Source organism: Micromys minutus (assembly GCF_963924665.1).
Source record: "Micromys minutus genome assembly, chromosome: 21".
Taxonomy (NCBI): domain Eukaryota; kingdom Metazoa; phylum Chordata; class Mammalia; order Rodentia; family Muridae; genus Micromys; species Micromys minutus.
Genome location: NC_137956.1, coordinates 28,548,123 through 28,564,121, shown reverse-complemented (window position 1 = coordinate 28,564,121; position 15,999 = coordinate 28,548,123). Strand labels below are relative to the sequence as shown.

Sequence of the window (15,999 nt, the reverse complement as noted above, 5' to 3'; positions counted from 1 at the left end):
CACATTGTTGCCTTGGGTCTTGTTTAACGACGTGCACATTCCTAATCAAGCGAACAAAAATGCTACGGTCCGGCCTACAGAATCTGACCCTTGGGAGCAGAGCCCAGACATCTGTGTTAAGTGTGAACTGGTGGGAGGTGACACTGGGCAATGCAACTCAGCAAAGACTTGGGGTGGCCCAGATGCAGGCCCCGGGAAGGAAGAGGGAGGCAAAGCCTGAAGGGGCCTGGTATGCGGGGACCCTATGACTGCTTGGAGGGATAATGTGGCGGAACAGTTCTACCCTGAGGTCCAGGAGTCTGCTTGGGGAGTCACTAGGTGCTGTGTTCGTCCGTGTATTTATTCAGAGGTCTCCTGTGGTGCTCCGCTCAGGAGGAAAACACGAGCTGAGGGAGGTGAATGCCCGGATCATGGGTGAGGAGAGGAAGAAGGCTCAGGACAGGACAAACAGTGGACAGAGCTCAGGAAGGAGAGGTGGGCTGGGGAGTCTGCAAGGTGCACAGTGTGGCTGGAGGCATCTGAGGGCTGGCTGGATGCAGTGTCCTGGCCAGAGTGGGTCTCGGTTGAAGGCCTAGGAAAGACCAGGTCTGCAGCCACCGTTTGTGGCTTTGCGCTCACCACCGTGCAGTCTGGGCTGGGAAGACCTTGGATCATGCAGACACTGTGAACTTGTTTGCTTTGGCCCAGCCAGGGTTTTCAGGTTTTAAAATTTATTTACCAGTTTCACACAAATAAACTTTCAGCTCTTGTTTGAAAAGTCATCCGCCCTGGCAGCAGAGACTCTCTCGTCCCATCTTGCTCAGTCTCCCTGGGAAAGGAAAGAAGGCAAAGTTGGGGTCCTGGGGAGATGGTGGAAAGATATGGAGACAGGAGCTGTGCAGAAGCCAAGGAGAGAAGGTCTCGGGAGGGCAGACTTGGGCAGCTTAACCAGCTCTGTGAATGGGGCAGTGTGCATGGTGTGGTTCTGTTGGTAACTTTTTATGAGTAGAACCAGCATTCTCTCTGTAGTCTATGCCATACTCTGTCCCTGCCCTGTGGAGATGCCCTGTCCACTGGGAAACAGAAGGACAGCACTTGGTAGCATCCTGTGAATTAAGCTGCCTCTGCACAGCGGGCCCAAGAAAGAAGCAGCATCCCTGTCCTTGGTGGTTTATGCTTCCCGAGCCTCATGTGCTCTCCATAGTTAGCTATTGGTATGCGAGGTATCAGTTCCATGGTGGCCCCTGAATGCCCTTCGTGCGTGACATACATGACCTTGCTGGACAGAGGTAGCTGAGAGTAAGCCCCTTGGTGCAGAACAGTCTGGAGCCTGTCCCCAGGGACTGGGCATCCTCTGTTCTTCATCTTGTGTACTTTTTTGTTTTGTTTTGTTTTTGAAAGAAGGCATGGACTGTAGCCTGTGTTGTGAACTGGTGTGTTTGGAAAACCGTTGTGTTTACATGGCCAGGGTTTAGAGATGGAAACCTTTAGAGGGCAAGGAGTCCAGTCTGGCAGAGTGGCTCAGTAGTTAAAGGTGCCAACAAGACAACCCGAGTTTGATTCCCAAAACCCGCATGGTAGAAGGAGACAGCCAATTCTCACAGGTGGCTATTTGACTACAACACACACACACACACACACACACACACACACACACACACACACGAGCAAGGGTCTAATGTGCTATACACAGTTCTTACCATTCTTGATTGAAATGCTTAGGAGTAGGGTGTTCCTCATTTGGGGCTGGGGAATATTAGTATATACACGGCGGAATGGATATCTTGAGGATTGGGCCCAAATCTAAACATGAAGTCCATTTGCATTTCATTTATACTGAGCCACCAATCAAAGAGCATAGGGCTGGTCCGAGGCCTTCACCCAGCACAATGTACCAGAGAGCTGCCATGTCTGGCCTCAGTGGGAGAGGATGCACCTAATCTTCTAGAGACTTGATGTACCAGGGTAGGGGGTTGGGGGGGGCTGCTTTCTTAGAGACAAAGGGGAGGGGAGCTCTATGAGGGAAGACTGGGGGTGCGTTTGAGATATAAATAAATAGCCACTTAGCGAGTCCCCAGCCCTCCAGGGCACACTCTGCCATGATCTACTGGCTCACACAGGCAGCCAACTCAGTGGAGAGTCTCACTGTCTTGCTCCATAAGGTGGCTCATGGTGAGGCAGCATGAAAATGGGAGAAACGTGAATTGTGGCTCAGGAAGTTCACAAAGAGACTTGAGGTTCGACTGTTTGATCAGCCTTCTCTGAATAAAACCAAGCAACTGAGTCTTCAGTTGTGGTTTTGCCCTTCCCCACCGCTCCTATAAAACGAGACCCAGCCCAGCTATTAACACAAGTGACCAAAGGCAGAGAATAGAAGTGCTTTTTCTTGTGGTTCTGGTTTTCATAGGCAATTACAGCAGACATTTTTTTTTTTTTTTTTTTTTTTTGATCCAGTATAACATGGAGACAGGAGGGTGAGCATTTAAGATAATTCCATGGTCTGAGGAGAGCTGAGGGAATTGTGGAAACTGGCTGTTAGAGGAGATCACGATTATTCCTTGGCAGATGGATGAAAGAGAGAGAACCCCAGAGTCCTTTAGATGATGGACAGAACCTGGAGCAAGGTGGGACCCTGTGCTCAGAAAAGATTCGGACTCAGGTGAACGGAATGTCTGCAAGAGTTAGAAGAGCTGCTGCTGTTGAGGTGGTGGCCAAGGGGCAGGGAGACTGGCTCATTGTGCTTCTGGGGGTGTGGACAAGGGCACACAGTATCCCCTCCTGATCACACATTGATGGGAACGCCTTTTAAGAAATTATAAGGCAGGGCTAGGGCGTGTCTGATGAACGCCTTTCAGTTCTTGCAGAGGACCCAGGTTCGCCCACATCGAGTGAGCTAGCAATGACCGGGAAGCCCCAGTTCAGGGGATCAGACACCTTCTGGCCTCCATGTCCCCTGCGTGTCCATGGGGTACATTTATTTACTCATGCAGACAATGTGCTTATGCATAAATAAAAAATAAAACATACAAGAAACAGGAATAAACATTTGGGGGCAGACATGGAAATGCCGTGTCTTGATCCTTTAGCATTTTCTGTGCACAGGTGACCTGAGGTCATCTACCACTGCCACCCTGATGTAGGTATGGTCGACTTTGTTTCACAGACGAGGTTAGGAAGGTAGAGATGTCTGCCCAGAACAGGACTGGATCCCACACCTTCCTTGCTGAACCCTTGTACTCCTCTGCCCACCTGCCTCTCAGCAGTCAGAACCAGACAGACTTAAGTGGAATACCAGTTGCAGTGTAGACCCTGAGGAGGTGACTAGCCCAGGTTCGGGTCCCCGTGAGGGCAAAGCCGGCCCTGGAGCTAGGGAGGTAAATGCAGATGGCAGGCTAGATCTTGGCCTCCATGCAAACTTTGTTGGTAATGACACAAGAGCAATGGTTCTCAACCTGTAGGCCGTGACCTTTTTTTTTGGGGGGGGGGGGTGAGTCAAATGACTCCTTCCTCAGGAGGTTGATGTCAGATATCCTTCATATCAGATACTTACATTATGATTAATAACAAATTTATTTTAATAATAATAGCAAAATTACAGTTATGAAGTAGCAATGAAAACAATTCTAAGGTCGGGGTCACCATAGCATGAGGAACTATGTGGAAGGTTTCTGTATTAAACTGTAGAGGAGGGGTGAGAGCCACTGCATCAGAGTAACCTATGGGGCAGCTGAGCCCAGAGACAAAGTTGAAGTGACACCTGGGATGGATGCCTGTAGTTTCCAAAATGGAACTTTAGTCTGCCAGGTGTCCGTACAGAGGAAGAGAAGCAGACATATCACACATGCCGAGGGAATGGGGGGAGGGGGAGCTTTAGAGGACACCCCCTCCCCCACTGCAAAACTGTCTTCCTTTGGGAGCAGCCTGGCTTTTCTGGAAAGGGACCTTGTTAGCCCGCGTCGTCAGGTCTCTTTCTTGGGTTAGTTAGCAGGCAGGAATCCAGCATGGAGGAATAGGGCCAACTGACCCATAGTGTTGGTATAGTGGGAAGCTGCTTACCTTAGTTAGGGTTTCTGTTGCTGTGAGTATACGCCACGTCCAAACGCAGCTTGGGCAGAAAAGGGTTTATTTGAGCTTACAACTGTAGTCCAGCACAAAGGATAGGAACCTGGAGGCAGGAACTCAGGCAGAAGCCATGGAGGAATTCTGGCTTTCTCCGCATGATTTGCTCACTCTGTTTTCTTATATACCCGAGGCCCATCAGCCCAGGGGTGGCACCATCCCCAATGGCCCTGTCAAGTCAAGAAATGCCCCACAGGTTTGCCTACAGGCCAGTCTGATGGAGGTAATCCCTCAGTTAGAGGCTCCCTCTCCTCAGATGACTCTCACTGTGTCAAGTTGACAAAACACTAGTCAGCACATTGCTGTCACCAGGGGTTGGGCTTCCCTGCTGGAGGAAAGGGATTGTTGTTGTCATGGGTACAGTCTGCTTTTGCAGTCAGCCTGAGGTTCCTGTGAGGAGCTCGCACAGGAGGCTAAGGCTCCAGCGGGTGGAGGAGGGCCAGGGTGAGTTACTTCTGTGCCACTGTGTTCGCCATGACAGACAGAAACACCGATGAGGCAAGTTTCATTTTAGCTCTTGGTTTCAGAGAGATTTGAGTTCACAGTTGGAGATTGTGGCTGAAGATGGCAGCGGTGTAGGACCCTGTCCACATGGTGACAGATTAGGAAGAGAGAGCTACAGAGGTTGACTGTAATCTCAAAGGACTGCTGCCCCTAGAACTCTATTTCCTCCAGCCTGATTTTACCTTTTGATGGTTCCACAGCCTCCCACCAGCCAGGGAACAAGTATTCAAAATGTGAGCATGTGGGGACAGTTCAGATACAAACCATAACGACCAGGGATCAGTAGATGTTGTTTCCTGCTCTGGGTCAGGCCTTGAGACGTGGAGGTGAGCCGGCACTGTGGACACTGGCGTGACACTCTGGAGGAAGGACTCTGTCTGTGTCTGTGCCAGTCAGAGATTCCCAGATACTGAGCTGTCCTCAGACACTTGGCTACACCATCCCTGCTGACCCATGCATCACTGCGGTGGTAGGAACAACTGACGTGGCCTGAGGCCTGAGGGCCAGCCACAGACTGTGCTGGGAAGTTATAATGGCTCTGACTCTGGGCCGTTTCTCCCATCCTGTGGGACCTGGAATAGAATCAACAAAAAGTCAGAACAGAATCATCAGATGCGGGCTTGGCTTCAAAGACGTTCACAGCTTTGGCAGCTGGGCCAGGCTCTTATTAGCTAGCATTTGCCTGAAGATGGCAGTGACCATTCATGGCACATCTCCATAGCACAGTCTCCATGGTTCCTTTCTTGTACCCCGAAACCAATGACTAGAGGGTGCAGGAGGTGTCATGACTGAGGACCTTTTCCTCAAGGTTTAAGTGGTTTCCACTCTAGTAGCTGCTGGACAGATGCATAGGCTTCAGCCTGAGGAGGTAGGACCAGGACTTGGAGCCCCGGGAAGCTCCTCGACTCCCTCTCCATGACAGCTCATGATGCACGTTCTGGTGGATGGCTAGGACTAGGGCCAGTCGAGCTAGTGAGCACTGCCTTTTGGTAAGCCTGGAGGCCAGGTGGAGAGAGGGATTGAGGGTCATCCTCCCGCTTCCAAGAAGTTTGCTGCTTGCTTCTGAGAGCAACCAGTGCTCTGTTGCTGTGAGGAGATACCATGACCAAGGCAACTCTTACAAAGGAAAACATTTAACTGGGGCTGGCTTAACAGTTTCAGAGGTTTACTGCATTACCATCACGGAGGAAGCCCGGTGACACAGGCAGTGGTGCTGGAGAGGTAGCTGATGTTCTACATCTGGATCAGCAGGCAACAGGAAGAGAGAGTCACTGGGTGTGGCTTGAGCATTTGAAACCCCAAAGCTTATCCCCCCTCTACCCCCCCAACCGTGACACAGTTCCTCCCACAAGACCACACTTCCTAATTTCTGTCTAGTAGTGCCACGCCCTAATGGCCAAGCCTTCGACTATATGAGCCTACAGGAACCATTCCTATTCAAACCACCACAAGGACGGAAAAGGAAGCCTTCAAGAAGATGCTCTATGTCATTTCTTTAGGACTCTGTCAGCCACTTCATTCCAGCATTACAGAGATGTGGCCAGGATGAAATATCACAAATATCATGGAGGCTGACGGATAATCTTCCTTTCTGCTCAACGATCACAGTACAGAGAAAGTGCGTGCCTGTGGGTAGCCAGTTACCAGGGAGCACTTACTGTGCCATACATGTTATTCACAGTGGCATTGTGGCTTCAGGGCACACACTGAGAGCCGAGGATTTTCTCACCTACACAGTGGAACTCATGATCCTTCTGTCTGCCCACGCTCAGTCCACATGCCACCCTCCACGGTCCGTTTCTCCTTTTCATCTAAACCGCCAGCCATCATCTGATTTGGAACAGCAGTGTTTCTAATTGACCTTGGGGTGGGGGTGGGGGTAGGGGTGGGGCTGGTGCCTCAGCTGAATTACATGGGATAAGTGTGTCTCAAACACAGGCTTCAGATACTTCCCAGCCTCTGAGCCTGTCCCTGTACTCCCCATGCCTACTCCAGAAGACAGTCCCTCAGATCTCATGTGGCAGGTGGCACAATGCCAGGATAAAAGCATCCTCTAGCTGCCAGGACCTGCTCCTCCAGGCCCCCTCTTCTGCCTTCCCCCTCATAGGGCTCCCTGTGTGTCATGGGTCAGTTGGACCAGCTTTCTCTGGGATCTGAGCTAGATTGCTGACCACAGCAGGGAGCTACGCAGCAGCTTCTCAGAACCCGGGAAGCCTGTCTCCAGCCATGCCCTCTCTAGGCTGCTTGGGTAACCGAAGTTCTCCAGAGGACTCAGGGAAGTAAAGTCAAAGCCCAGGCTGCATTGCTGGGGTGATGGAGTAGCAAACTGGGGCACCCCTGCTTCCATGTACTCTGGTATAAATAGCTTAAATTAGATAGACTTATGGGAAAGGGGCTGTCAAAACCACTTGTAGACTTGGAGTGGGCTTCCTAGAGGAGGCAGCTCCTGGCAGATTCAAGCAACAGGAACTGGATGAACAGAGTGACAAACAAACAGAACCATGAGGGAGACATGCTATGGGGTGGGCTCTGAGTGGCACAGATGCCACCAGGGGATGCCACCGGCATGAAGAGGAGCTGAGACTTCACGCACACCTGCCTGGGAGCCGCTGTGCGTGTCTGGTATCTAAAGGACCCCTCAGAGGACCCCTGAGGGTGGAAGCCCTGTCTGGATGAAGCAGACAGCACAGGGTCACCTCCACAAACGCAGTAATGGACAAAGCGAAGGAGCCCCAGTGGCAGAGGAAGCAGCAAAGGTCTTTCCAGATGTGCAGTCTCCTGACTCTGACCTGGTTTTCATTTGTGGTCTTTAGGCTATTGCTTCTTTGAGTCATACATGGTGCTTCTGGAGCCAACACCAGGGTCCCCACTGACCTCCCCACGGCCTCACAGCCTGTGCTTTTGGATAATCCAGGATTCCACACACTCCGTTCTCTTACCCTGAGAATGTCTGCTTAACTGTACCCTGCCTTGGCCTAGAGGCAGTGATCTATAAGCCAGCCAGGGAACCAGATGGGATAGCTTCCTTATAAAGCACTGAAGACCCAAAGGGTTACCCATCAAAACGCCACCGTGGGACGTCTGCTTTGCTTTTCATCTCTCCACAGTAAATAAGCTCCGGGCACACACACTGTGATTTGGTCGATACCATCTCCCAGCTGTGGGAAAAAGGCTCCAGCTGCATCCAAATCCAGAACTGGGGAATAATCAACCCCAAAAGCTTTTTTATTTTATTGTTGTTTTATTTAGTAAAGCCTGTAAATGTGTCCGTGTATATTAAGACCTAGTAATAAATGTTTGGTCTTTCACATATAGAATGCATGTGCTATGTGATTACTATAAATATATTTATGTTAAACTCATACAGATATTTGTAGGAAAACAAATAATATACTTGCTTACATGTGTCCCTTCTATTCCCCAGATGGAAAGCACCGAGGCAATTGTGGGACATCTGATGTGTTGCTGGGCTCTTGCCAAGGAACAAATGTCTGAATACTCCATGTGATGGTTAATCTTGTCAGCTTGATAGGATTTAGGTCACCATGGAATCAAATCTCAGGGCCAGACTGTGAGGGGCTACTACCTAGATTCAGTTGATTGAGGCATAAAAACTCACCCTAAATGTAGGTGGTACTTAATTGCATGGTCTGGGATCCTGGCTAAATAAAAAGGAGAAAGGGTGATAGGTATAAGAATGTATTGCTCTCTGCTTCCAGACTGTGGATGCAGTGTGGCCTGCTGGCCTCCTGTTCTTGCCACCATGCCTCCTCCGCCATGATGGGATGTCTCTCCTTTGACAGTAAGCCAACATAGATTGTGCCTTTCATAACTGCTTCTGTCACATATTATGTCCTAGCCATGAGACATGTAACCGACACAAAAAAACTGGTACCGAGAGATGGGGCCATTGCTGAGATAAATCTGACCCCATGGCCTTTGGAACTGCTTGCGTAAGAGTTTCGGTTAGAAAAGTCCTTGGCTATTCTAAAAGCACTTACTGTGCCATTCTGGTGAGAGCTTGGAATACAGGATGCTGAGAGTGGCGGCCGGGTTCTTGAGGCTTCCAGGGAAGCAAAGATTCCATGAGGAACTAGGTTGGGGTTACATTCGTGTTCTGTTCTGGCAGGGTCTGGCTGCGTTCTGCCTGTGTCCTGAGAACTACGCTAGAGATGAGTTTGAAAGGGATGGACTGACTTGTTAGACAGAGGAAGTCTCAAGATGGGGTGGCACTAGAGTTATATGTCATGATTACCACTCATTGCTTTTATCCAGGTTTACAGGGAGGGAAGAAACAAGTGGGAGGGAGAAAAGCTGGAAAATGTGCCGTTCTGAGGGAGGGCAGGAGTGTAAAGTTGTAGACAAGAAGCTTTAATTGTTAGGGGCCATCACCAGTAAGTAAAGAGTACCCTCTTGCTGTGCAGGAACAGCAGGGAAGGACAGAGCCTACACTGAGAAGATGCAGGATGGGGGAGAGGGTTCCCCGTTTCTAAAAGCGACTGCCTAGAGAAATGTTTCCCTGGGGTGAACAGAAGCTGATGTTATTTGAGGGGGTCAGGCTCTACCCTGAACTGGCAATGGAACTAGGCAGCATCACCAAAGTTTTGGGGAACACTAAAGATGTAGGATTGAGGGGGGCATGGAGTCTTGCACCATGTATGTCATGCTGTTTGGAATCCCTTCTGGGAAGCCTGGAGAAGCCATTGTATGAAGTGGGAAGGCAAGGCCGAATTTGCAGAGTTCCCAGGGTGTTGGGGGTGTAAGAGCCATAGGATGAGGAATGCTGCAGTGTGTGGAGCTGGAGGGGTGGGGCCTCTGAAGAATCTTGGAGCCCAGCTGATCCCATCCAGAACTTCACATGCAGGATCTAGAGGTGCAGGATTTACAGCCGTCTTGCTAGAGTTCAGTCTTGCCTTGGCCTGCTCATTCCTTGCTGTGTCCCCATTCTTCCCTTTTGGAATTTTATTTTGTGCCATTGTATATTGTAATATGTAACTTATTTTTTGGTTTTATAGGAGTTCGGTTAAGAGATTGCTCCGAATCCCAGGGATACTTGAGCTTTGGATTTTCAAACAGTGCTGGAACTGTTAAAGATTATGGGGACTTTTGAAGGGACTGAATGTAGTTTGCGTTGTGAGATGGCAGTGAGTCTGTGGCGGTGAGGAGAAAGAGGCTTGGGCTTACAGGTGATGTGTTTGGGTGTCACGGTGACAACCAGTAGAGTTGTAAGGATCATTGGTAGCTTAACCAGTCTCCCCTGGGGCTGGGGCTCATGGATAGAAAGATGGATGCTAAGAAGACAAACCACTTCACATTGCATGACACTCAGCACACATAGGCAGCTGGGGAGAGTCAGCCCAGGCAGACGAGTGGGAACCAGGTACGGGTCCATTCTCTGCACCCGTGGACTTCTGTCTCAGGTTCTCTTCTGTGAAGCGGTCTCAAGAGGTCTGGTGAACAGATTCCCGGTATAGGGCTCTAGAGACCATGGAGTGTGGTCGGATGGTATTAATTGAGGTGTGACACGCAATCCGTTTAGCACTTAACAGGCGCCAGTGGACAATGATTCCGCCCATTGATACAGTTATGGGAGCTAAAAGCTTACTGGGAAGAGGGCTGCGTCCTCAAGCGCTGTTAGCTGCAGTAACTCGAGAGTGAGGAGTGAGTTCTCCTTGTCTACACTGAGGGAGGTCTGTTACTCAGACACAGGCTGACTCCCTGTTCCCCTGAGGGCCACCATAACTGAAGGAGAGAACACTGCTGTGACAGACATTTGACAGTGCCTGCACCTCCATCAGCTATTCTGAATCCGGCGAAGGTCTGAGGGTTTGAATAGAAAGACACAACTCGATTATCCGCGTTACCAGAAAATGCTGCTTTTTTTTTTTTCTCTGAATCCAGCTCTCAAGATATACAGCTATAAGGGCAGTATGCAAATTCCCTAGCTGCTCAGTGGAAGCCACACCCCCTGGGTTGTGTCTGTAATCTACCTCACAGGTGTGAGACATGGGTGTCACAGGCTTGTGACTGGGCCCATCTAAACTTGAAAGGAGGGCTCGTGGTATTCCCAATGTCTAGGCATACAAGCGGGCAGTTCAGCTAATCCTTGGGGGGGAGGGAATGGGCATCGCTCCCAACAACGTTGTCTGCAGCCACCGAGATGATCTAGCATCTTCTTTACCCTCTCTGCTTTCTTCGCAGTCCATCTGATCCCAGTGTCCACCACAAAGAATGGGGGAGGCAGCAAGAGTCGGAAGAGGATCATGCCTGACCCGGTGACCGAGCCCCCAACGGTAGACCCGGTGTATGAAGCTCTTCTCTACTGCAACATTCCGAGCGTAGCCGAGCACAGTATGGAAGGTAGACTCAGTGTATGACCTGTCCTGTCCGACATGGATGGGAAGCTGGCTGGCTTGGCCTCAAATCCTGCAGCAAGCACTGGGCCTTAGCACACGGTACTGAGGGGAGGAAGTGGCTAGTCTCTGGTGAGATGTGGGGAAGGCAGACGAAAGGCTTGAGGCTAGCCCATCTCTTTGGCTACTCTGCTTCTCAGGGCAAACCCACCATATGCTTAGTACGTCCACAGGACCCACAGTCTGGCTATAAAGGAATGTGAAACTATATCCCTGTCAAGTTTCACTGTCCTTGGAGTGTATCAAAGGGTGGTGTGTGTGGGGGGGTGTGCATTTGTGTCCTGCTGTGTTTCCTGAAGGTCTTAAAGCAGGAGTCTGTTGCTAGGATTTTTGTGAGCCTCCCCGAATCTCTGCATGTGAGACATTAGTCACCACGTATACATCTCACTGGGTTTCAGCTGATTGTTTTGGGGGCTCGGGATATGTCAGTCCCTCCCACGAGCCCCTGTCCCACCTTATGGGGTTCATCAGCATCCCTTACCCAGCACAGCAGCCTTCCCTCCAGTTCAAGTCCCTGAGTAGCAGCTCCACCATTTCTGGGTTGCCCTGGGTTTTACCTCCTCGGTCCCCCAGCCTAGCTGGGTACATGCCACTCTTGCTAAAACACTTGCATATCGTATGGTGACTGGAAGATGTGTCTCTCTCACAGGTCATGCCCCGCATCATTATAAGTTGGTCTCCGTTCATGTGTTCATCCGTCACGGGGACAGGTACCCACTGTATGCCATTCCCAAAACAAAGCGGCCGGAAATCGACTGCACTCTAGTGGCCAGCAGGTAAATTGCATCTTTAAAATGAGTCATCTTTGTGTGCGTTCTGCTGTGTTCTGTGCAGCAGAGCATTGTGGGAGGGAGGAACACGGCTATGCTTTGGTGGGCACAAACTATTCAAAGAGTTTGTCACCCTGCATTGTATGCTGTTGTGCGACTCCCTTGGGAGACACAGACATGTATTCAGCCCAGATAGGGCACTGGTGAGGGATGGGAAAAAAGGACACCACCCAAATCCAGCTTTGTAAACCAGAGATTTTATTAGGGTTCCCCAGAGGAGCGTGGGTGACTCAGAGGCCACTGCCTCACTGAAAAGCCCACCCCAGCATGGCTCCATCCACTCAGAAGGCTTCATCCCAGTATCCTCCTGTGCAGCTTGAAGGTAGCTCAGCTTCCACACACTTTCTTCTCCCCCTTAGTGGTTATTTCCTGCTGTTAAAACCTTGGAAGGGGCCTTGTGAGTCTTGTAACTATCTGAGCTTCCAAGTTTTAAGTTTTGTATGTCATGTAAATTTCATTTGGCTTCCCTAACTCCTAACTCCAGGGGAGATTGTATGAATTGGGAGAAGAGAGCTAAAGACACGCTCAGAGCAGAGAGGGCATCAATTTCAGGCAACTCAGAAAATACACTGAAGCCTGAGACCTTCAGTCTGAGACCCAGCCTCTCATTCTGATGCTCCATGTAAGAAAGAAGAGAGCGTGGGCCCTGGGTTGGAGTCATCCCCGTAGAGGTGTTCTCATGGAGGCACCAGGCACTTGGATCCCTTGGTCTCTTTGAGCTCAGCCCCCCACCTCTGAAATAGAAATCAAAGCTCACCAGGCAGGGGCGGGGGTGGGGGGTGAGGGGCAGATGCTGCAGGAGAGGGCAGGGGGCACTTGCAGCTGCCAAGGCCTGTGAGAGTAACATAGTATTCAGCCATTTAAATTTTTCACACATTACAGGCAGCACTGTCTTAGTTGAAAGCCCTGAGGATGGAAAAATAATTGAACAGGGAATGGAGATGACAAGCATGATGAAATTAGAAGCGGTTAGCGATAAACGATGCCGTGGGCGGAGCCAGGGTATCTGGGGGCACAGAGCATATATCCTGTGCTGAGTGAGACCAGGAGGCGTAGGGAAGGACCCAGTGGGGGCGATGTTATTTTGATGGACTGCTCCTGGGGTGCCAGCTTGCCTACAAATGACCAGCCCAGCAGTGGCACCATGGATTGCGGCCAGGGCAAGCCAGGACACGAAGCTAGGGGTTTCAGATAACTCTTGATATTCCAGGACCCCCTGGTGCCTGGGGAGAAGCAAGTGAACCATTTTAGGTAGAAAGACTGTGAGGTTTTGCATGTTCTCTCCGATGCTTGAGACTACGTTGCCACCTGCCTGGGGATGTGTGTTTTCCTGGCTGTATTGAATTAACAAGGTGTGCACCCTGTTGTCTCCTGTTAGGGGACCGTGAGCACCCTGGCTCTCCCCATCGGGACCCAAACCCTCACTCTTCAGCCTGGTATTCAGACTTTCCCCTGTGATTCCCAGCTCCCCAGCACCCCACTTCTTGTAGCACCCACACCTTCGTGGCTTTGTGCCAGTGGTCTCTCCCTCCTGCTGTTCTTCTCCCTGCTCACCCCATTTCCACAGTATCTTCAAGACCTCTTTAGAAGTTCCCTTTTCAGCAGAGCCCCCCCACCCCACCCCCGCTCCCCATCCCATACATGAAACACTCTGGTGTGACTGTCTAGGGAACTGACAATACCTATCTCTCACTGTAGGAGGGGGAGGGGGAGACATACAGAAAGGATGTCAGAACAGACAAGGGAAGTCTGTAAAAGCCATCCTAACTGGCACAGTTAATTACAGGCTGCTAATTACACTACACCTTAACCCTGTGGATGAAGAGCAGGGAAAGGCAGCCCAGAGGAGCCATTGTCCTCCACTGGGTAAAGCCTAGTGTTGTGTCTACAGCCAGTAAAACTCTGCTCTTGCTTACTAGCCACCCTTCGAACAGCCTGAGGACATGGGGCTTCTGTGCTAGGTGGGGGTAGCATGGCCGTGCGGCTTTGTAGACTGTCACATGCTTCCCTTCCTTAGCTGTAGTCTCCTTCCTCTTGCATGGAGTTGCGTTTCCACCAGGGGAATCCAACTGGTGTGGCTCAGAACAGACCCTGACACAGGAACTTTGGCTGTTACAGGAGAAGGGGCCTATTAGTCTGGGCACCATGCAGCTTATCTTGCCAAGGGGACTCTGCTCTGCCTAACCCCAGGCTTGACTAATCACCCACCCCAAATCACCAAACCCAGCCTAGAGCCTGCCCAGTGGCAGCTTTTGGGCTTGATAGTTGCAGAGTGAATTTGTCACCTCTGTGGGGATTGCAGGTTGTAGGTTCCTGTCACCATGCTCCTGCTGATAGTTGAGCCTTGGCCATTGTATCCCTGAAGCCTTTACAACCTATTTGACACTGGGCAGATCCCTTCCCCTCTCAGAGGCAAGTCACCATACTCCAACAAGGCATGTCCTGCCTGCCTCACATCAACCTTTTGTGTCTAAGTAAAAGAGGGAACAAGCATGTGGCCTGCTTCATGCAGACGCTTCCTCCATGGTGACATGGCATCATGCACTGCAGCCTAGAGGTCTGAGTTTGCCCCCTTTTCTGTTGCCTCTGCTACAGCGGTCTAGCCACACCGAATGGAAAACTCCATTCCCGTGGTCGCAGTGTGCTGTGGAGCCTTATCTTATCGTCAGTCATTATAACCCCTCGCCCGTGCCTTAGAAATTAAACCTTATTGTGGGCGTTGTTTGCACAGGAAAGAACAGGGCAGATGCAGGGGCTCAGGCTATCTCTGGCTCCCAGCACCCACCTCCCAGATGAAAGGAGTCACGATCCTACTTAATTAACAGTGTTTATTTAAGTCCATCCTTAAACTCAGTAAGGCTTGGCTTATCACTGCAAACATGTACTTATGGAAGGAGTGAGCGGGCATGCAGTGTGTAGACCCTTGCTCTGGGCTCCGTCCCAGCAGTGCCTGCTGCTTTCCCAGATTCTGTTTTTGGCACATAAATTAGTAATTTTGTGGTTTCCTGCTAGGCAGTCAGGCCTGGAAGGTACCCATTACTTTGGTCTATGGTTGGGGATGTCTGAGTCACGGGTGGGAGCTAAGTGTGCCCATACCTGTCTGTTGCCTTCCAGTGCCCATGCACAGTTCTGCACCCCGTTGACTTTGTGGTGGAAGATGGCTCTCCATGATTGCTGGGTGCTGTGTTAGGCAAAGTTCTGCTGCACTCTCCAGTGCTACAGTTAGTCAGTGTTGAAGACATTAACCACGTGAGTGCCGTGGTTTTCTTAAAAATTAGCCATTTATTTATGTATGTGAGTACACTGTTGTTCAGTTCAGACTCACCAGATGAGGGCATCGGATCCCATTACAGATGGTTGTGAGCCACCATGTGGTTGCTGGGAATTGAACTCAGGACCTCTAGAAGAGCAGCCAGTGCTCTTAACCGCGGAGCCATCTCCCTAAGGAAGAGAGCGAGGTGTCTTTAAATGCCCTGTTTACATTCATAAAGATGAGCATGCTTTTCTCCATCCAAGAAGGAAAACAGTCCTTTCAAACATTTACATAACAAATGTTAGAGTTATGCCCCTTTCCTGGGCCAGGTTGCATGGTAGCACACCAGTCATCACATAAATGTAGAGAAGTCCTGTGAAGACCTAGGGAGAGAATGTTCTAGATGGAAGGGCCAGAAAGTGCAGTGGGCCTGCAGTTTGCAGAGCTGGGCATACATGAGTAACACTAGGAACAGTCTGGCTGGAAAGGTAACAGGGTAAGCGGGCAGCTAAGGCTTCACAGCAGGTGGAGAGCCACTTACATCAGGCATCAGGTCTCATGCTGGTGCTGGGTCAGTCACACAGTGGAAGCCAGCACAGGTGTCTGACCCGCAACCCACAACTCAGCTTATGAGACCGTCTTAGTTAGGGTTTTATTGCTATGAAGAGACGCCATGACCCACAGCAGCTCTAAATAAGGCAAACATTTCATCAGGCCTGGCTTACAGTTCAGAGGTTTAGTCCATTGTCATCATGGCAGGAAGCATGGCAGTGTTCAGGCAGATGTGGTACTGGAGAAGGAGCCAAGAGTTCTATATCTGGTATCCCTAGGCAACAAGAAGAAAGAGTGAGTCACTAGGCCTGGCTTGAGCTTCTGAAATCTCAAAGCCCACCCCCAGTAA

General features: G+C 50.4%; 1 protein-coding gene across 2 annotated transcripts in view; it reads left to right on the top strand.

Annotated features, from left to right (window-relative positions):
* The window catches only part of PXYLP1 (2-phosphoxylose phosphatase 1), a 61,482-nt gene that overhangs the window by 35,661 nt on the left and 9,822 nt on the right, over positions 1–15,999 (top strand). For both annotated transcript variants that reach the window (XM_080934751.1, XM_080934752.1), the window contains 2 exons: positions 10,804–10,962; positions 11,665–11,791. In XM_080934751.1, coding sequence (XP_080790877.1) covers positions 10,804–10,962; positions 11,665–11,791 — 286 coding nt within the window. The remainder of the gene's footprint in view (positions 1–10,803; positions 10,963–11,664; positions 11,792–15,999) is intronic.